The sequence below is a fragment of the Henckelia pumila genome, chromosome 2 (assembly GCF_033568475.1).
Source record: "Henckelia pumila isolate YLH828 chromosome 2, ASM3356847v2, whole genome shotgun sequence".
NCBI classification, from domain to species: Eukaryota; Viridiplantae; Streptophyta; class Magnoliopsida; order Lamiales; family Gesneriaceae; genus Henckelia; species Henckelia pumila.
The window spans coordinates 163605684-163628160 of record NC_133121.1 but is presented as its reverse complement, the minus strand read 5'-3'; the positions used below and the strand labels follow the sequence as shown (position 1 = coordinate 163628160).

Below are 22477 nucleotides of genomic sequence, written 5' to 3'. Positions count from 1 at the left end.
TATGTCGTATTCAAAATCTCTTCTCTCGAGTGATAGATTCTAAATAAAATATCATTCAATCTATGGCCAGTAAATTGAAAGCATTAAGATCAGGAAAACACAAATAAACTGTGCGAAGAAATTTAAATATATAAATCAAAATATGTCAATCATGGTTTCCAGTCAAGATCCGTCTACCTCTAGACTAAGAAATTAGTTCATAACGCAATTCAAAATCAAATAACTCATGTTTTTCCAACAATCCATAAACTAAGAAAAATAGAGTTCAAAGAGAAACTAGAACGAATTAGAATGAAGCTTCTCCGTCGCCGGATGCCGCCGTCTTTAGTCTTCGTACCGGAATCTCGAGCTCTTGTGCAATCCAAAACTCTCAATCGTCGTCTTATGCTCTGGAAAACTCTCTAAACCCTCGTCCCCCTTCAGAATAAGCCATAAATTCCTTTTTAAACTCGATCAAGACTTTCCAAAATTATGGACACTGCGCAGCGCTGGAGCGCCCGTCATTTTCTTCCTACAGCGCTGGAGCGCTGGGGCGCTAGTCTGGGCACTTTTATTTCTTTTTTCTTCAACTCTTTTTCACCTTTTTTTCACTTCTTTTGACCAACTAAAATGAATAACACTCAAATTCCTGCAAATAACACAAACAACAAGAGACATGCATAATATCGCTCAAAACACAACAAAAGCCAAGCTAATTCATATAAAATATATGTGAAAAAATTGCACTTATCAAATCCCCTCAAACTTGAACTTTTGCTAGTCCCGAGCAAAACAAAACGAACAAACAAATGATAAAACTGACAACAAAAAAAACAACACCAGCAAAAACATAAAACGAACAAGAAAACTAAAAAAAACACAAATGCAGGAACTAGTGACTAATTTAGCATGCAATAACCCATCAAACTCGCAACTCAACTTCACTTCAGCTTCAACAACCATCCATTTAACAAACAGCTTAACAAAACTGCTAAAACAACAAACAACACCCCCCCAAACTTAGATATGTGCATTGTCCTCAATGTGCAATATCAATAAAAACAAGGAACAAACACATACGTATGACAATGACCATCAGTGGTCATCATCCATGTCGTCATCCCGAGGGAGCCAAGTAGGAGGTGGGGGAAACTGCGGATCCTCACTGGAGCCAGGAAAGCGCTGGGCTAGAGTCGTCGTGAAATCCACCATATAATCCATGAAAATATCAGTCCGATGACAATGAAGGTCTAGCCGCTGCTCCACTCGCGTCAATCGCTCATCAAAATGCTCATACACTCCAGTAAGTGGTAGTGGTGGTGGCTGGCTGCTACTCGCAGGGCGATCCCGAGGCGCTGCTGGTCGCGGAGGGGGTGGTATATGCTCTCGTGTAGTCCCAGTAATAGGTCCTTGGACCTTAAAAAGCTCTTCATCTGTACCTCATGTAACTCCAGCATGTGCACAAAGTGCAGTGATCAATGATGGGTGCGGAAATCCTCCAGTAGTAGCCCCCCTAACTGCAGCAAGAATGGATTCCTGAATGATATTTCTCAAGTTTATCGTCTTCCCAGTGACGATACAGTAAGTCAAGACAGCCCGTTTCTTCATCACCTCAGAAGTGTGACCTGTGGGCAAAACACGAGTAGCCACCAAGAAAAACCAAGACATCGCGTCTTGCTTCATTTTCCCAGATGGAAAATGCACCACCTTGTCATCTTTCATCTTCCACTGCGCCCCTTCCTCACATAGGGTCGCTAGAATCTCATCATAGTCTACCTCGCCGGCCTGGAACTCTGAATAGTCATCCATATCAAGAGATGGCATATGGAAGAGGGTGTTAATAGAATGTCCATCAAAAGCCACCCTCTTTCCCAGCACTAGAACATGATACTGCTCATGCTTGCATTTGAGATTGGCATAAAATTCCCGGACTAATGAAACCACGGCATCACCTGGAGGTTGGACAAAACCCGTCCATCTTCGCTCATGAGCTGCATGTCGCACATCCCACAATGGTAGAGGAGAATTAGGATCAAAACCTTGTTCTCTAACCATGCTCTTGCTCATCATGAGAGGATAATTCTTGGCGGCCTCTTCATCCCAAAAACGATGAGCATCAAAAGTACCGGACGAAGATGCCCCCTAATTTTGTTTCTTTCTCGGTGCCATTACAAAATTCTAATCACAATTCAACCAAGCAATAATTAACAGCAATGCACCGCACCACTTCCAACAATGGCGTTCAAGCCTCAACCAATCAACACAAGTTTGCCATGCCGCACAACCAACAATAACACTTCTACAAACCCGAGATAGCACAAATAACCGTATGATTCACAAATCTCCAACACCATCCACAAAAACGTCTGATAAGCACCAATGAATTAACAAGAAGATATGACTTCAATACAATTCAATAATCGATCAATCAATCTCTAATCCCCAGTGTAAAAAAAATTTTTACAATACCTCGGTTGGATAGCAACAATTCCGGAAATTATAGAAGATAAACTCGCGATCCTTCCTTGAAATCGAACCAACGATGCGATAGAGGATTGATTGAAACCCCCCCCCCCCCCAAACTTGAAGAACCCTAGCTGCAAAAATATTGGAACCCGGATGACTAAAATTCAAACAAGTGCTATGAAAGGATGAATATGTGTGATTGATGGTGTAACCGAGATTTTCAGGTGGGAATTTTTTCGATTTGCAGGGGCGGGTCGCGTGGTGGCGTCGAACAAGGCTGGGAAGTATGAAGATTTGATGAATGAAATCTGAGATCCCTTTTTATTTTTCAGAATTTTCGTGATAGCGCTGGAGCGCTATATTAGTGGCGTTGGAGCGCCCGATTATTTTTTGAGAGAGCGCTTGAGCGCTATAATTGAAGCGCTGGGGCGCTAAACCTTCGACCTTGATGATACAGAACAGCGCTGGAGCGCTATATGGAGGGCGCTGGAGCGCTACACATTCGACTTTGGAACTCATATACTAGCGCTGGAGCGCTAAATCCTCGACTTTTCTAAAAAAATCCAACGTAAAAACAGCGCTGGAGCGCCGTATGGAGAGCGCTGGAGCGCTTCATACTCCAAAATTTGATTTTTGTGAAGAAAAGAACCTGCAATAAAACTTTGAATTAGAACCAAAATTAATAAAATAACTGAAATTCAATAAATATAACTAAAAATAAATAAATAAATAAATAAATAAAAATTTAAAAATTTGGGTTGCCTCCGAAAGAGCGCTTGGTTTAACGTCGTCAGCCCGACACTCCTGGTGTTGTTACGCAGGTTCGATCAAAGCAATTTTCTCCATGTTCCGCATTTCATTACCAAAGTAATGTTTCAATCTTTGCCCATTGACTTGGAATTTCTGACCATCTTGACAGCTCAGTTCAATGGCTCCATATGGATGCACTTTAACCACGGTGAACGGACCAGACCAACGAGATTTCAACTTACCTGGAAATAATCTGAGACGAGAATTAAACAATAATACATGCTGTCCCGGCTCAAATTCTCTCTTCAGTAATATTTTGTCATGCCACTTTTTGGTCTGTTCTTTGTAGAGCTTGGCTTTTTCGTATGAATGATTACGAAACTCTTCGATCTCATGCAATTGCAACAGTCGCTCTTCGCCAGCATCTTTCATATCAAAATTCAACTTTTTCACTGCCCAATATGCACGATGCTCTAACTACACTGGCAGATGGCATGCTTTACCAAAGACCAACCTGTATGGCGACATGCCAATAGGAGTTTTGAACGCGGTCCGGTATGCCCATAGTGCATCATCCAACTTGATTGCCCAATCCTTTCGGTTCGTGTTGACAGTCTTTTCCAAAATTTACTTAATTTCCCAGTTGGATATTTCAGCTTGCCCATTTGTTTGAGGATGGTATGCACATGCCACTTTATGCCTAACACCATATTTTGTAAGTAATGAATTAAAGATTTTATTGCAAAAATGCGTACCTTCATCACTGATAATGGCCCTTGGTGTTCCAAACCTCGTGAAAATATTTTTCTGCACAAACTTGGCGGTTTTCCGTGAGGCTCCAAAGTGACTGCCATACGGTGCAGAGTGACATTGTTCCAGAATTTCTTTTGCTTCAGCTTCGTCCACACATCTTCTTATCACTTGGTCCGAACACTTCTTGTACACAAACGGATCATCCCATAGATAAAACTTGACATCATGGAAAAATTTCTTCCTTTGGTGATGATTAAGATCTGGAGGCAAAACACCACAAGAAAGAAAATTAGCAAAGTCAGCAAACCAAGGAAGTTTAGAATTTACCTCAAAGAGATGCTCATCAGGAAATTGTTCCTTGATGAGTTCATGTTCAACTTTTCCTTCCAACTCCAAGCGAGACAGATGATCCGCCACTAAATTCTCACTCCCTTTCTTATCTCTAATTTCAAAATCAAACTCTTGTAGTAAGAGTATCCACCGAATCAATCTTGGTTTGACATCCTTCTTGGCAAAGAGATAGCGAATTGCTGCATGGTCAGTATAAACAATTACTCTAGAGCCAATAAGATAGGACCTGAATTTGTCGAAGGAGAAAACCACAGCCAACATCTCTTTTTCCGTAATAGTGTAATTCTGTTGTGCTCCATCAAGAGTGCGGCTGGCGTAGTAAATCGCCCGAAACATCTTATCTTTTCTTTGTCCCAAAACTGCTCCTACAGCATAATCGCTGGCATCACACATTACTTCAAACGGCTCCTTCCAGTCAGGCACAATCATAATAGGCGCAGAAATTAGTGCCTCCTTGATTTTCGTGAACGCCTGCAAACACGCATCATAAAAAATAAATGATGTATCTTTTTCTAATAAATTACATAAAGGCTTAGTAATTTTAGAAAAATCTCTAATAAAGCGACGATAGAACCTGGCGTGTCCCAAAAACTTCTAATGGCTTTCACATTATTTGGCGGTGGAAGCTTTTCAATCGCAACCAATTTTGCTCGATCCACCTCAAGCCCATTAGATGACACTTTATGCCCAAGTACGATGCCTTCTTGCACCATGAAGTGACATTTTTCCCAATTAAGCACTAGATTTTTCTCTTGACAACGCTGCAAAACAAGGGTCAGATTGTGCAAACAATGATCAAACGAAGACCCAAACACTGAAAAATCATCCATAAAAATTTCCATAACTTCTTCCACCATGTCAGAAAAAATGGCCATCATGCATTGCTGAAAAGTAGCCGGTGCATTACACAAACTAAATGGCATTTTTCTAAAAGCATAAGTACCATAGGGACATGTGAAAGTTGTTTTCTCTTGATCCTCTGGCGCTATAGCAATTTGATTGTAGCCAAAATAGCCATCTAAAAAACAATAATGTTTGTAACCTGCCAACCTGTCAAGCATTTGATCAATAAAAGGAAGAGGAAAATGATCTTTCCTAGTAGCCTTATTCAACCTTCTATAATCAATACAAACTCTCCAACCAGTAACAATACAAGTCGAGATCAACTCGTTTTTCTCATTTTTAACTACAGTCATACCTCCCTTTTTTGGCACTACCTGTACTGGCGACACCCAAGAACTGTCAGATATGGCATAAATAATACCAGGATTCAATAATTTCAACACCTCAGCTTTTACCACTTCTTTCATCGCAGAATTTAATCTCCTTTGATGATCAACATAGGGACTATATGACTCCTCCATTAAAATCTTATGCATGCAAATATTGGGACTAATTTCCTTGATATCAGAAATTGACCAACCCAAAGCAGATTTAAATTTTCTGAAAACTCTTAATAATTTATCCTTTTCATCATGAGTAAGAGAGGATGAAATAATTACCGGGTTAGTCGAATTTTCTCCCAAAAATGCATAACATAAATGACCAGGCAGTTCTTTCAATTCAGGAGTAGAAGAAACTGGTACCTCTTTGCTGACCTCCTCAGGCAATGCTCCAATTTTTTCTTGGCCATCTTTTTCCTTTGGCAAACTTTCAAGAGCAAGAAATTGCTCTCTAATTTCGCAATCATCCCCCTCAAATTGGGTTATGGAATTAATTAAGCACTTTGCCAACGCATCCTCCAATTCCAATCCTGCACAAAAATTATTCTCATAAGAATTAGATAAATCAATGCGATTACAAGAATGTACCTTATCTTGGTATTTCATGGTTTTATAGATATTGAATGTGACAGCATCACCATCAACTCGTAGAGTTAGTTCACCCTCCTGCACATCAATTAACGCTCTGCCAGTCGCCAAGAATGGTCTTCCCAAAATTAGAGGGATATCTTGATCTTTTTCCATGTCAAGCACTACAAAGTCAGCAGGAAAAATAAACTTATCTACTTTTACCAAGACGTCTTCCACAACTCCTCGAGGATATGTCAGAGAACGGTCTGCCAACTGCAGAGTAATCGTGGTTGGTTTCACCTCACCAAGCTCCAAAGACCTGAAAATAGACAAAGGCATTAAATTAATACTTGCACCTAAATCACATAATGACCTATTGACAGTCGCACCACCAATAATACGAGGAATAGTAAAACTCCCTGGATCTTTCAATTTCTGTGGCAGTTTCTTTTGTAGGATGGCGCTGCACTCCTCTGTCAACTTCACTTTTTCAAACTCTTCAAGTTTTCTCTTCCTTGCCATCACATCCTTCATGAATTTCGCGTAGTGTGGCATCTGCTCCAAAGCATCAGCGAATGGAATATTTATATGGATTTTCTTGAAGATGTCAAGAAACTTAGAAAACTTCTCATCCAACGCTTTTTTCTTGAACCGCTGAGGATATGGCAGAACAGCTTTTGGCACAGGCGGTTTCTCAGGAACAACTGCAGACTTGCTAGAATTTTTGCTATCAGAATTTTCGGACTCCACCACAATCTCTTCAATTTCCTCATCATCCACTGTCTTTTGGTTATCAGTCCCAAGTTCTTTACCACTTCTAAGAATAACAGCCTTGCATTGCTCCCTAGGATTAATCTCGGTGTTTCTAGGAAACACACCTCTCTGCTGATTATTCAATGCATTCGCCAGTTGACCAATTTGTGTTTCAAGATTTTTCATAGAAGCGCTCACATTGGTCAAGTGCGTCTCCATACTATCAAGCCTATTCTCATTCCTCTTAAATCTTGTGGATGATTTTGCAATGAAATTACTCACCAAATCTTCCAACGATGCCTTACCTTTACCATTCTGAGTATTGAACCCCGGTGGAGGATTCAACACATTCTTATTGTTTGCATAGGAAAAGTTCTCATGATTACGCAAACTAGGATGATACTGATTGGGTACAGGATTACCTCGATAGTTGTTGTAATTCCTGTTGTTCACATATTGAGCTTGCTCCACACTCTCAAATCCATCAGCAGAATTTACGGTAGTCGCCAGTGATGCTGTCTCAGTAGAACTTTGATTCCCTTTGGTCAGTGCAGCCAACTGTGTAGAAATAGTAGCCATCTGAGCAGTCAAAGCAGTGAATGCATCAACATCATGAATTCCAGCAGGCTTCCTTATTGCAGATCTCTCACTCGACCACTGATAACTGTTAACGATCATTTGCTCAAGCATCTCATAAGCCTGTTCAGGAAATTTAGAAAATATTGAACCTCCAGCTGTAGCATCCACAGAAATACGAGTTGGCCTGTTCAAACCATTGTAGAATAACTCAATTTGTTCCCAGTCCGGAAAATTATGGTTTGGACACTTTCTAAGCAACTCCTTGTACCGCTCCCAGGCTTCAAACAACTGCTCAAAATCTTGCTGTTTGAATGTAGTAATTTCTATTTTCAACTGAGCCGACTTAGCAGGCGGGAAATACTTAGCCAGAAATTTGGAAGCCATATCATCCCACGTAGTGATACTCCCAAGAGGTAGTGATTGCAACCAACTACGAGCATTGTCCCTAAGAGAGAACGGGAGCAATCGTAGTTCGATGGTGTCCTCAGTAACACCATGAATCTTCACTGTGTCAGCAATCTCCAGAAAAGTACGCAGGTGCAAATTTGGATCTTCAGTAGCTGCACCCCTGAACTGATTTTGCTGCACCATATTAATAAGAGCTGGCTTCAACTCAAAATTATTCGCCGTGATGTTCTGCCGAGCAATCCCAGAATAATGAGTATTGATCACCGGTCGAAAGTGATCTCTGATCGGCACCGGAGCATTATTGACAGCTCTTCCCCTTTCTTCAGCCATTTGTTGCAACTCTTCTCTTCTAGCTTTTCTCAAAGCTTTATCAGTTTTCTCGATTTCCGGATCAAAGAGCAGTGAGTCGTAACTTTGGCTTTTTCGCATAAACTGCATAGACAGGAAAAATTTTAAAATTAGAACCAACAAAATAAAATAAAATGCTCTAAATCAAAATTAAGACTAATTAGCACAATTTAATATAAATCAAATAAAATTCACTCCCCGGCAACGGCGCCAAAAACTTGTTGCGTGTTTTTTTTTTGCTCGCAAGCGCACGATGTCAAGTTATAATATAGGAATTAAGTCCAATTCGTTCCCACGGAGAATGAATAAATAATATTATATCAAATATTTGCAACTAATAAAATCCTAATCCTATGTAGAGCTACGAAAATGGTTTGATTTTTATAAAACTAAAATTTGCAAGAAACAAAACTAAATAACCACGAGTTCACGAGAGAAAAATTCAATAAACGATGAATGCTAGAGGTTCGACTTCACTTGACTGTCAACCACAATTTATTTCTAATGATTGTTTAATTATCAATTCTTCTAGTTTATTAGCCAAAAATCCCTATTATTTTCTACTACCTCTCTCGAGTGTCAAGCAGAAATTCGTGTTCAATAACAAACTCAATATCTCTATCAAAGTTCAATTATTAAATCCGGTAAATAGCACAAGAATTCTTCTAATGACTTCTATGGAGTTATATGCCTCTCGAACAGTATAAACACCATAGATGTATTTTCCTATGTCGTATTCAAAATCTCATCTCTCAAGTGATAGATTCTAAATAAAATATCATTCAATCTATGGCCAGTAAATTGAAAGCATTAAGATCAGGAAAACACAAATAAACTGTGCGAAGAAATTTAAATATATAAATCAAAATATGTCAATCATGGTTTCCAGTCAAGATCCGTCTAGCTCTAGACTAAGAAATTAGTTCATAACGCAATTCAAAATCAAATAACTCATGTTTTTCCAACAATCCATAAACTAAGAAAAATAGAGTTCAAAGAGAAACTAGAACAAATTAGAATGAAGCTTCTCCGTCGCCGGATGCCGCCGTCTTCAGTCTTCGTACCGGAATCTCGAGCTCTTGTGCAATCCAAAACTCTCAATCGTCGTCTTATGATCTGGAAAACTCTCTAAACCCTCGTCCCCCTTCAGAATAAGCCATAAATTCCTTTTTAAACTCGATCAAGACTTTCCAAAATTATGGACACTGCGCAGCGTTGGAGCGCTATACTTCGGCGCTGGAGCGCCCGTCATTTTCTTCCAACAGCGCTGGAGCGCTGCATATGTAGCGCTGGGGCGCTAGTCTGGGCACTTTTATTTCTTTTTTCTTCAACTCTTTTTCACCTTTTTTTCACTTCTTTTGACCAACTAAAATGAATAACACTCAAATTCCTGCAAATAACACAAACAACAAGAGATATGCATAATATCGCTCAAAACACAACAAAAGCCAAGCTAATTCATATAAAATATATGTGCAAAAATTGCACTTATCAATGTTCAAGACACATGACTGGAAATGATAAACTACTGTCTGAACTCGTAAAATACCATGGTCCCACTATCACATTTGGTGACAACTCAAAGGGTAAGACCATGGGTAAGGGTAATATTATCCACGAAAACATTATAATTCAAGATGTTCTATTGGTTGAGACTCTGAAATATAACTTAATCAGCATTAGTCAAATGTGTAACTATGGGCACTCTGTTGAATTTCAAAAGCTAAATTGCATTGTTAAAGATAACTCTGGTAACATCATTTTGACATGAAACAGATGTGGAAACACATATAAAGTATGCTGGAACATTCAGTCTAGCAAACCATTTTGCCTCGTAGCTTCCAATTCCAAGCGCAACTGGATCTGGCACAAGCAACTGAATCACCTTAATTTCAAATTAATTGCCAGTCTGAGTAAGCTCAAGCTAGTAATAGGCCTGCCTAAAATTGATTTTTCCAAAGACAAAGTTTGCCCAGCTTGTCAATTTGAGAAGCAAGTTAGGTCATCTTTTAAAAACAAGGGTTATAACTCATCTTCCCGATGCTTGAAACTATTGCACATGGACTTATTTGGTCCAATTCCAGTAACAAGTTTAGAAGGAATGAGGTATACTCTTGTCATCATTGATGATTACTCACATTTTACCTGAGTCATTTTCTTAAAATCAAAAGACCAAACTGCTTCTCAACTGATAAAAATTTTAAAAGACTTTTTAACGAAAAATCAAGTAAGATTGACAAAATCAGAAGTGACAGAGGAACTGAATTTGTCAATCAAACTTTATCTTCATTTTTAGAGCATTATGGAATCAAACATGAATTCTCAGCAGCTAGAAGACCACAACAAAATGGTGTTGCAGAAAGGAGAAATCGTACTCTTAAAGAAGCTGCGAGAACCATGTTAGCTGACTCCAAAGTCTCTCAAACGTTTTGGGCAGAAGCTTTGAACACTGCTTGCTACACTCAGAACAGATCAATGATATGCAAGAAATTTTTTAAAACCCCATATGAGATCTGGAATTGCAGACAACCTAATGTATCATACTTCAAGATTTTTGGGAGTAAATGCTACATCCACAGCAATGGTAAAAGTCATCTGACTGCATTTGATGCAAAGTCAGATGAGGGTATATTTCTGGGATACTCCTCAATTAGCAAAGCATATAGAGTTTTCAACAAAAGAACTTTAAATGTTGAAGAATCAATTCATGTTATATTTGATGAAGATTTAACTACTGATATTGCAACTAATACTCCTCAACTTGTTGGAGAACGGCGATCAGATCAATCAGAATTGATACCCGGTGCAGCGGAAGTTTAAAAATTTTATATGGAACGATTCCATAATGGGTATCAAAACTTTACGATTAAATTGTGTGTGTAAAAATTAAATAACAATTATAAATTTTTACCTCCAATCTCGAATCGAGATTATGGACACCAACAGATTACTCTGCTCTTGTTGTATATCCCTGGAACTGATGGACGAACTGTTCTTCAATTAGGTCCACGAACAGAGATTTAATCCCTCTGATAGATTGCACTAGAAAATCTATCAGAAGTTTCTACGAAGAGAATTAACGAATTTGATCCGTTAAACCAGACTGCAAATTCAAAATTCACAGGCTGGATTTTCCCGACAAAGAGAGGGAGGGGGCGGCCACTTAGAGAAAACACGGCTAGGGTTTTCGAAAATATTTTGTGACCTCTGTTGTGTAATTTTTGTACTGCAATAACTTATTTATAATATGGGCTGCTAACAGCTTAGGGCCCATTAGTCATAAGTTCAAGCCTGACAAGCAAAGCCCGCATGTTCAGAAATTAATATAAAATTCATCGTGACTCAGATTGATAAACCAATTTCACCAATGTTCACAGAAACCATTTCTGCATCTTTTAGAGTCAAGATAAATTTTCTGAATCCGAATTCAGTGGTTTCCAAAAATGCCCATCCCTATGTCATTTTAGAAAATCTTACTCCTCTACTCTTAAATAAGAAGTCCCACTTCTTTGTTCATTAAATTTAACTCTTTAAATTTAACTATCTTAACGGGGATTAAAAATCCATTACTCTGTGTGACCCTCAATGGTTCAGGGATACAGCTAGCCGTGGGCTCACAACTCCTTGTGACTCGGAAATATACAGCTAGCCGTGGGCTCACAACTCCTTGTGACTCGGAACAACAATTTCCGACTTGCCCATCGAATCATGGTAAGAGCGCCTAGCAACATCGCCCCATGATTCCCTAGGTATCACTGATAGTGCCTGCAAGAACCAATAGATTTTGGTTAGCGTACAGTACGGTCCCTTCATCCATATATCCCGATCGAATCAACAACCATTGGTAAATCGAGAGTCGTTCGAGATTCGATAACTATGCAATACATCTTGAAGATCAAATAGTGACATCGCATGTGCTACTAAGAAACCATTTCTTAAAACACATCATGTACTCTGGCCAGAGATTCGTCACACTAATATCTCCTCAGATTGCATAGGATATCCACACTATCAAGTATGTGGTGAATCCTTGACAACAAAGCATCGACTCCTATATGTGTCGTAACTGTACCCAATCCCGACACCTGATGACCCCAATAGAGTCGGTAAACGAGTCAAAGCACAGTACTAGCATATAGAGTCTTAATGATGTTTCAAGTAGTAAGGACTAATGGTGTACAACCAAAACCGCGGACTTTATCCACTCGATAAGTGATAACCACTTGGAAAGTTCGGATAGGGTAGTTCGATCATTCATCGTATGAATATCCATTTGCATGCTTTGAACATCTCTATGTTCCATACCAATGAAACGTGGTACTCGGCATCGCAAATGCTAGTCTCAATCTCGAGCGATCCTTATCCTTATTAACGGACGGCTCAATCGACTAGGAACTGTTTAGAATATACAGTGACTATAAGATGTGTTTCATGATAGACATCCCCATGTACTACCACATCTTACATACACTATAGTATATTCAAGGTCTTTATCAAAACAACAATAGTATATCACAATATAACAATATGAAGAAAGATAAAGTCATTGCCATTAATAAAAGTGTAAATTATATTAAACAAAAGATTGTTTATACAAAGAGTCATCAAAGCCCTCAGCCACAAGTTGGCTCACCGGGCACCCACTCTTTCAATCTCCCACTTGCCCTAAAGTCAACTAGTCATACTACGTAGACCCATTGCTTCGCGATGTTTGTCAAATAATGGTCCTGGCAAGGGCTTAGTAAGTGGATCAGCGATATTGTCTGCAGAGGCCACTCTTTCGACAGTGAAGTCTCTTCTTTCCACAATCTCCCGGATGATGTGGTATTTCCTCAGTACGTGTTTGGATCTTTGATGAGACCTTGGTTCCTTTGCCTGAGCAATGGCACCCGTGTTGTCACAGTACACCGGAACTGGACCAACAACTTCAGGAATGACGCCCAACTCTTGGACGAAATTTCTCATCCAAACGGCCTCTTTAGCAGCAGCTGATGCTGCAATGTATTCTGCCTCAGTGGTGGAATCCGTTGTGGTGTCCTGCTTGGAACTCTTCCAAGAGACAGCACCGCCATTGAGCATGGACACAAATCCAGAGGTTGACTTCGAGTCATCCACGTCACTTTGGAAGCTAGAGTCGGTATAGCCTTCCAATTTTAGTTCTCTTCCTCCATATACCATGAACATATTCTTAGTCCTTCGTAAGTACTTAAGAATGTCCTTCACGGCTTTCCAATGCATTTGACCGGGATTAGCTTGATATCTGCTCGTGACACTCAGAGCAAATGCTACATCCGGTCTAGTAGATATCATCCCATACATGATACTACCTATGGCTGACGCATATGGTACATGTGTCATTTTCTCTATCTCTTCATCAGTCTTGGTACACATAGACTTGGATAGAAAAACTCCATGACACATGGGTAGATGTCCTCTCTTGGACCCATCCATTGAAAACCGTTTCAATATGGTATCGATGTAGGTTGCTTGAGTGAGTCCTATCATTCTCTTAGATCTATCTCTATAGATCTGTATCCCTAAAATATAGGATGCCTCACCCAAATCCTTCATCGAGAATCTACCTGATAACCATATCTTTGTTGACTGCAACATCCCTACATCATTCCCAATGAGTAGGATGTCATCAACATAAAGTACTAAGAATGTCACAGCATCCTTAACTACTTTTTTGTACACGCATGGTTCCTCCGGGTTCTTGATGAAACCAAAATCCTTTATTGTTTCATCAAATTTCTGGTTCCAACTTCTTGATGCTTGTTTGAGACTATAGATCAATCTCTGAAGCTTGCATACCTTATGCTCGCTTCCCATGGATGTGTATCCCTCAGGCTGCGTCATATAGATTTCTTCCTTAATGTTTCCATTAAGAAATGCAGTCTTCACATCCATTGCCATATCTCATAGTCATACCAAGCAGCTATGGCAATAAGGATTCTTATGGACTTGAACATTGCGACTGGTGAAAAGGTTTCATCATAGTCAACTCCTTGTCTTTGAGTATAACCTTTCGCCACCAATCGCGCCTTGTAGGTCAATACCTTACCATCAGGCCCAAGATTTCTCTTGTAGATCCATTTACACCCTATTGGAACAATTCCATCGGGAGGATCTACTAAAGACCAAACTTGGTTTGTATGCATCGAATCTATTTCCGACTGCATAGCTTCAAGCCATAAATTTGAATCCGCATCAGAAATTGCTTCTTTGAAGTTTCTTGGATCACATCCAACATCGGGTTCATCTTGATCCCCTTCAAGAAGAAGACCATATCGAATAGGAGGTCTAGAAGTCCTCTCGGATCTTCTAGGTGTAGGCGTGTCTATCAATGGTTCCTGAGGTGTAGGATCGTTATTTTGTATTTCGGGTTCTTCTCGAATTTCTTCGAGTTCCATCATCTCGCCTTTCTTATCCAATAAGAACTCCTTCTCCAAGAAGGTGGCATTCCTTGAAACAAACACCTTTGTTTCAGCAGGATGATAGAAATAATATCCGATTGAATTCTTCGGATACCCTACAAAATAACATAAGGTGGATCGACTATCCAACTTATCTCCCACTGTCTGCTTCACGTAAGCAGGACATCCCCAAATCCTCAAGTACGAATACTTAGGAGCTTTGCCATTCCATAACTCATATGGTGTTTTGTCCACTGCTTTGGTGTGGACGTTGTTCAACAACAACACCGCCGTTTCAAGCGCGTAGCCCCAAAACGAAGGTGGAAGCTCAATGAAGCTCATCATGGATCGAACCATGTCCAACAAAGTTCGATTACGACGCTCCGATACACCATTCAGATGTGGTGTCATAGGAGGAGTCCACTGAGAGAGAATCCCATTCTCTTTCAGATAGTCCAAAAACTCGGTACTCAAGTATTCTCCACCTCGATCCGATCGAAGTGCTTTAATATTTTTACCTAGCTTGTTTTCTACTTCAGCCTTGAATTCTTTAAACTTTTCAAATGCTTCAGACTTATATTTCATTAAATATAAATACCCATACCTAAAATAATCATCAGTAAAGGTAATGAAGTAGGTGTGGCCATATTGAGTACCAATTCTAAATGAACCACAAACATCTGTATGGATCAAATCCAACAGATTTTGACTACGCTCAGGTTTCCCCTTAAAAGGAGATTTAGTCATTTTTCCTTTCAGGCAGGATTCACAAGTAGGTAGAGAGTTAATATCAGACATATCAAACATGCCCTCTCCCACTAGCTTGTTCATCCTCCTTGAGGAAATATGACCTAGCCTAGCATGCCAAAGGTTTGCCGGGTTTTCACCATCGATTTTTCTTTTGTTTGTTGTTACCGGTTTATCAACATATTTTATTGGAACGTCTTTTAATTTTAAGTTATATAGATCGTTTTCAAGTTGTCCATTTCCAATCAAACATTCATTCTTGTAAATATTGCAAATCCCATTCACAAAATTGCAAGATAACCATCTCTATCAAGCATAGAAACAGAAATAATGTTTTTAATCAAATCTGGAACAAATAAAACATCTCTCAAAAGTAACTTAAAATCGTTCTGCAAAGTTAAATAAATGTCTCCTACAGCTTTAGCTTCAACTCTAGAACCATTTCCGAGCCTCAGCTGGGTCTCACCCATTCTAAGCTTGCGACTTCTTGTCATCACCTGCAAATCATTGCAAATGTGAGATCCACATCCGGTATCCAATACCCAAGAAGTAGTATTAAGTGAAACATTTATTTCAATATAGAACATACCCTTCGCAGTTCGCAACTGCTCTAGATATTCCTTGCAGTTACGTTTCCAATGACCGGGTTTCTTGCAGTGATGACCTGATGACCCTAATAGAGTCAGTAAACGAGTCAAAGTACAGTACTAGCATATAGAGTCTCAATGATGTTTCAAGTAGTAAGGACTAATGGTGTACAACCAAAACCGCGGACTTTATCCACTCGATAAGTGATAACCACTTGGAAAGTCCGGATAAGGTAGTTCGATCATTCATCGTATGAATATCCATTTGCATGCTTTGAACATCTCTATGTTCCATACCAATGAAACATGGTACTCGGCATCGCAAATTCTAGTCTCAATCTCGAGCGATCCTTATCCTTATTAACGGACGGCTCAATCGACTAGGAACTGTTTAGAATATACAGTGACTATAAGATGTGTTTCATGATAGACATCCCCATGTACTACCACATCTTACATACACTATAGTATATTCAAGGTCTTTATCAAAACAACAATAGTATATCACAATATAACAATATGAAGAAAGATAAAGTCATTGCCATTAATAAAAGTGTAAATTATATTAAACAAAAGATTGTTTATACAAAGAGTCATCAAAGCCCTCAGCCACAAGTTGGCTCACCGGGCACCCACTCTTTCACAACTCTCAGATCTATTTCAACTACAATTAGACAATGATAGTCAGGATGAAAGTGAAGACGAAGTTTCACCACCTATCAGAACACTTCAATCTCCTGAACCTGAACTAGTGAACCCAGTAGTTGAGGATCATAACATTGATCAACTAGTTGATATTCACCAAACTCACACAGTTGAGAATAATGAAGAGCAGCATCATGAGACTCAAGATCATCACACACATTCTGAATACACAGAGCTTGAACAAGACAACATGACTAATCAAGATCTAGAGGCACAAGTGAACAGTGAAAATAAACCTAATATTAGACTCAAATGGTCCAAAAAGCATCCACTCAGTTCGGTGATAGGTAATCCTATAGAACCACTAAGGACTCGAGGACAAATGATTAAAGAACTTCTTCATGCAGCCTTTATATCACAAGAAGAGCCAAATAAAATTGAAGATGCACTGGCTGACAGCTGTTGGATAGAGGCTATGCAAGAAGAATTAAATCATTTTACTAGAAACGCAGTCTGGGATCTTGTTCCAAGACCAACACATCAGTCAGTCATTGGCACTCGATGGGTCTTCAGAAACAAACTTAATGAAGAAGGAACTATAGTCAGGAATATGACAAGATTAGTAGCTCAAGGGTACAGGCAAGAAGAAGGAATTGACTATGATGAAACTTATGCACCAGTAGCTAGACTGGAAGCCATAAGAATATTTCTTCCGTATACCTCCTTCAAAGATTTCAAAGTTTATCAAATGGACGTCAAAAGTTCTTTCTTAAATGAAAAACTTCAAGAGGAAGTATTTGTTGAACAACCATCGGGATTCACAAATCATCAATTTCCAGACCATGTATACCATTTAAACAAAGCCCTATATGGACTGAAACAGGCTCCTAGAGCTTGGTATGACACTTTAACTAAATTTTTTTTTGAACACGATTTTACAATAGACATAGTTGATAAGACTTTGTTCAAATTCACAAAAGGTGATTACACACTGCTAGTTCAAATATATGTTGATGATATCATTTTTGGGTCAACTAACCCCAAACTATGCACAAGATTTTCTAAGTTAATGCAGGAAAAGTTCGAAATGAGCATGATGGGTGAACTAAACTTCTTTCTTGGATTGCAAGTTCGACAAATGGAAAATGGAGCATTCATAAGCCAAACTAAGTATACCAAAGAACTGATCAAAACATTTGGTATGGAAAACTACAAAGTTGCAACAACTCCCATGGCTGCATCAATTAAGCTTGACAAAGACGAAGGGGGAATAGCAGTTGATGCAACAATGTATCAAGGTCTAATAGGTTCATTGCTTTATTTAACAGCCAGTAGACCTGACATTGTCTTTGCAGTTTGTTTATGTGCTAGATTTCAGTCGAATCCTAAGTAGTCCCACTTCATAGCTGGAAAGAGGATACTAAGGTATCTTAAAGGAACTCAGAATGTTGGTCTGTGGTATGCTAAGAATAACTCCTTCAGTCTAATTGGATACTCAGATACTGATTATGCTGGATGTAAACTGGATAGAAAAAGTACAAGTGGATCATGTCAATTCCATGGGGATAGATAGATCTCATGGTTTAGCAAGAAACAAACATCCATTGCAACATCCATAATAGAAGCTGAGTACTTGGCTGCAGGGAGCTGCTGTGCTCAACTGCTTTGGATTCAACAACAGTTGAGGGATTATGGAATTGAAGAACAAGATTCACCAATATTCTGTGATAACACCAGCACAATTTCAATCACTTACAACCTCATTCTTCATTCAAGAACAAAGAATATTGAAGTTAGACATTGATAAGTACATTTTATATGCATATTGTTGTGTTGTTTTTATATTTATTTTGCATTTATTTGTATTATTTTATAGCGTATTTTGTGTCGTTTCATGCATATTGTTTCACCACATTTTCTTGGTTTTATTTATAGGAGATAGACGGAAATAGATTATTTTTGGTGAAATAAAGAAGTGGCGCCGAATAAGAAACTAAGAGCTGTGCTTCTACACTACAAATCTGCTGCATTTGGAAGCAATGCGCAGCTACACCATTTGCACAACAAGGAGTGCATCCAAGCAAGGAGATGATTGCTGCTGAGTTTGGAAGCCTTGAAGAAAGAACTTATGCATCGTTATGCTTGAGAGATGCTGCGTGAAAGGAATGAGAAACCAAGCTACTGCATGGTGAAGAAACAACAAGAACAGGTGCTGCACGATGAAGAATGGAAGAGCTGAAGCTGCTGTGTGCAATGAATCAACAGCCGCGCATGAAGCTTCAGAACAAAGAAGAAGAGTTCGAAGCGGCATGGATTCGAAGAAGAAAAACAGAAACATAAACTTCGAGATGCAAGATTGAACAGCTGCAAGAACTGAAACAAAGATCGATTCGAGTTGCGTCGGAACGACATCGATTTAAAGGATAAAGAAGAACATGCCATGGCTGCTGCGGAATGAAGAAGGCTCGCGCAAGCTTCAAATAAAATTCCAGAAGTTTGATGAAGAAGTTCGAAGTGGAATCGAGCACGATGAAGCACATGGAACACGAGCTATGGACAGAATTGCTGCTACACAATGCAGAAAATTGAAGAAGAGAAGCCATGGCCATCGCGCAGCAATTAACAAGAAGAAGAATAGATTTACAGCAGCATGGAGAACTGATTCAAGAACACGGGCATGCGCAAGGAATGATGAAGAGTGCGCGTGAGAGGCTCGAGATGATGGATGCTCTGTTTCTTATTACTGCGCACGAGCAAGAAGGAGATGGGGCGTGCACACGAGCAATGGAATTTGGCCACTGATCTTTAAAGCTGGGCGCATGCGTGAAGGGAGATGGGCTTGCGCGCGAGTTTTTTTTAAGAATTCAAGTCCGAGAATTCCTTGTGTCTCGAGAATTCCTTCTTGCGTGGGAATTTAATTAAGTTTAGGGAATAAAAAATTACTATATATAGGAGTCTTTAATTACTTGAGAGGGTTGGAAAAGTTCCGAATTTTCAGAGGAGATTTCCAGACGCAGAGAGGCGGCTACGGCTTTGGCATCCGAATAATTTTTTCTCTTTTCTTCTTTTTCTTTTTATTTATAGTTTTAATTATTGAGTAGATTCTTTTCAACCAAGACGGCGTGATTGGGCCGGACAATTTATGTAAAAAACTAGTTTTTTTATTTGAGATTTTCAGAATTGATTCTAGTTTATTGATTATCGAATTTATATTTATCTTGTGAATTTCCTGATCAGTTATTTACTTGCATGTTAATCGATTCCAAGTCGACAGAGGAGGTTTCGATTTTGATCACTTCGTTAATTATCATATTGTAAAACCGACTAGAAATAGAATTTGGTTTCAGTGTGCGGTTTGGGTGTAAACTGAATTTTCACAAATATTTAATGCATTCAAATTTGATTAGAATTATGAAAGATTAATCCGTCAATATTTGAATAGGTTTGATTATCCCAGAAATAGTCCTTTGAACAAATTAGGAGAATTCCCGTGAATTAAAATTAAATATGATGTCTTGAATCTACGGCTTGTTACATAATTTGTCTGGTACCTGCGTGTGTCTTGATTGTCTCTTTTATTTAAATTTATATTTATTTTATTTTTGGTTTTAGTAATTAAATTCTTATTTTTATTTAATTTAAAATCCTCTTTATGATTTTGTCTAGATTAAGTAAAATTATTGAATCTTGAGAATTGACACAGTCCCTGTGGGATCGATACTTGGACTCTTTGTCCACTTTACTATTACTTGACCTGGTGCTCTTGCCAGTAGATATTTATCACACCGATTAAGCCGGTCAAGTTTTTGGCGCCGTTGCCGGGGACTGTTTAGTTAATATTAGGATAGATTATTTGCTTGAGACTAGACATTTTTTTTCCTGCATTTGTTTAATTTTTAATTTTATTGTTTCTTACTTGTGAGGTACTTGGAGATGATTCATAGACAGGTGTTCACAAGATTTGGCCAGCAATACTTGGAGCCATTCTATGTTGCTTGGGGGAGATTCAATGATTTGGCGAACAGATTTCAATGCCATCAATTTTTGACTTACACCCTCACTAAAATTTTTTATGGTGGTTTGGATGAGATTACAAGAAGTTGGGTGGATTATGGAGCTTTGGCCACTGGAAGTCAATTGTTTAGAAGAGATGAAGACAGTGCGATGCACTTGTTAAATGATATGGCAGATTTGGACTACCACTGGCATTGTGATCCTTCACTGCAGGGTTGGAGTCACAAATATCCTCCAGATATCAACTCCCAAAATTTTGCGAACCAACCACCTGAGCATCAAGAAGAGTGTATAGGGAGTTCTGAAGATTATGTGGCTCAGTTGGAGAATATTTTGCGGCAACAGACAGAGACAAATCAATTATTAGAAAGCCGTATCAAGTCTTGGAATCTTTTGGATGAACATGCGCTTCTTAGAGAACCAATTTTTGAGATCTGCCAAGAGAGTGAAGTAACTGAGCCACAGCATGAAGAAATAATTTTTGAGAAATCTTCTTGTGAAGAAGAGCCAAGAGTGAACTTGGAGGAGGAAGAAACATAGAAAGCTACAGATTTGACCTCGTCAATGGTCGTTCCATGTACACCGTTAGAATATTTTTTCTTGTCATTGATGCCACCTTCACAGTATTACATCCTCTTTGAGCTTCAGCCTAGAATCGGAGTCTCCTTCCAAAAAAAAAATTTCTTGAAGAGTATTGTTGGACCGACGAGCTTACAAAGTCAATATCCCGCCAAGCTTGAGGGCGAAGAAAATCAAAACCCATACGTAGAATCGTATGATTCTTACTATGGGCGGCAGCCACTATTTGATGATGGCTTTTTCATAGTCGGGCTATAGACTATAATTTTAGCGCTGACTGGGAGGCAACCCAGTGTTTTTTTTTTGTTTTTGTTTTTGATTTTTATTTTGATTTTCGATTTTTATGTTTTATGTTTTGTTTTTATTTGATTTTGTTTTCTTTCCCATGCCAGTTGGTCATGCCTGCCGATATATCTAGATGATGCTACTGTCTCAGCTGATACCGTCAAGAAGGAAAAGGATGAATCGAGAACCAAGGGAGTGTTATTTTTATTTTTGTTTTCATTTTGTTTTCGTTCGTTTTGCATTCTGTTCATTGTTCTGAAGCATTGAGGGCAATGCTTTGGATAATTATTGGGGGGGGGGGGGGGGGGGTAGACTAGTTCATTGCATATTTTTGGTTAAGTTTGTGTTGCATTCTTTCATGTTTCGTATTTGTTTGCATATAGTTTATTTTTGTTGATTGTTTTTATAAGTAAGATGAGTCATGGTAGCCTATGATGATGAAGTTTGTTGGAAAAATTGATTTTTTGAAAAATTTTGCTCTTGACTGGACATGAAAAACTGTAGGTTGAACCGTGAATATTTTAAGCACGCATGTTAAACCAGTGGATTGTAGCGAAAGATTTGATGAAGTTTCTGTCTGTTTGACCATGGCACGGCAATAGGTGGTTTGTGGATCTTTATTGTGTACTATGAATTTTGATGAGGCTCTAGTAAGACACTTATGATCTTGGGCGCACCTAGAAAAAAAAAAATTTAATACAATTCCATCCGTGCCTTGAAAGGATTAAAAATCCTAAAAGATTAAATTTAAGGCTAAGCTTTCGGATTAAATGGGATTGATGCTCCATCCGGGCTATAGACGAGGGGATTAGAAAGAAAAAGTAGAATGATTTTTCATATCCTATCCAGTTGTAGCTAAGTCAGCTGGTAATTATTGGGGCAGTGCAATACCGGGTGCAAAATCCGGAGGTGTGTAATTCATAATCTCAAGGAAGGTGGGTTTGTCTAGAGGTCGTTGGAAAGAATGGGCACTTGAAGAGTGAAACTTGCACTGATTTGTTATAGGTCACTAAGCAGTCTTGAG

At 38.9% G+C, this 22477-nt stretch overlaps 2 protein-coding genes and 1 non-coding gene across 3 annotated transcripts; 2 read left to right on the top strand and 1 right to left on the bottom strand.

Moving 5' to 3' along the window:
* Window positions 1-3258: 3258 nt before the first annotated feature.
* Window positions 3259-7064, bottom strand: LOC140878836 (uncharacterized). Its single transcript, XM_073282465.1, has 9 exons — window positions 6765-7064; window positions 6466-6647; window positions 6161-6411; window positions 5886-6052; window positions 5498-5538; window positions 4908-5349; window positions 3951-4770; window positions 3710-3895; window positions 3259-3647 (listed from the first exon to the last, which is right to left on the bottom strand). The coding sequence occupies exons 1-9, from the start codon at window positions 7062-7064 to the stop codon at window positions 3259-3261; spliced, it is 2778 nt and encodes a 925-aa protein (XP_073138566.1).
* Window positions 7065-7653: 589 nt separating this feature from the next.
* LOC140885714 (small nucleolar RNA R71) lies at window positions 7654-7759 on the top strand. The gene has a single exon (XR_012151132.1). It is a non-coding gene; the product is annotated as a small nucleolar RNA R71 (small nucleolar RNA).
* Window positions 7760-9687: 1928 nt separating this feature from the next.
* LOC140878835 (uncharacterized) lies at window positions 9688-17968 on the top strand. Its single transcript, XM_073282464.1, has 5 exons — window positions 9688-9931; window positions 10019-10286; window positions 10706-10806; window positions 16605-17336; window positions 17706-17968. The coding sequence occupies exons 1-5, from the start codon at window positions 9688-9690 to the stop codon at window positions 17966-17968; spliced, it is 1608 nt and encodes a 535-aa protein (XP_073138565.1).
* The last annotated feature ends 4509 nt before the right edge of the window (window positions 17969-22477 follow it).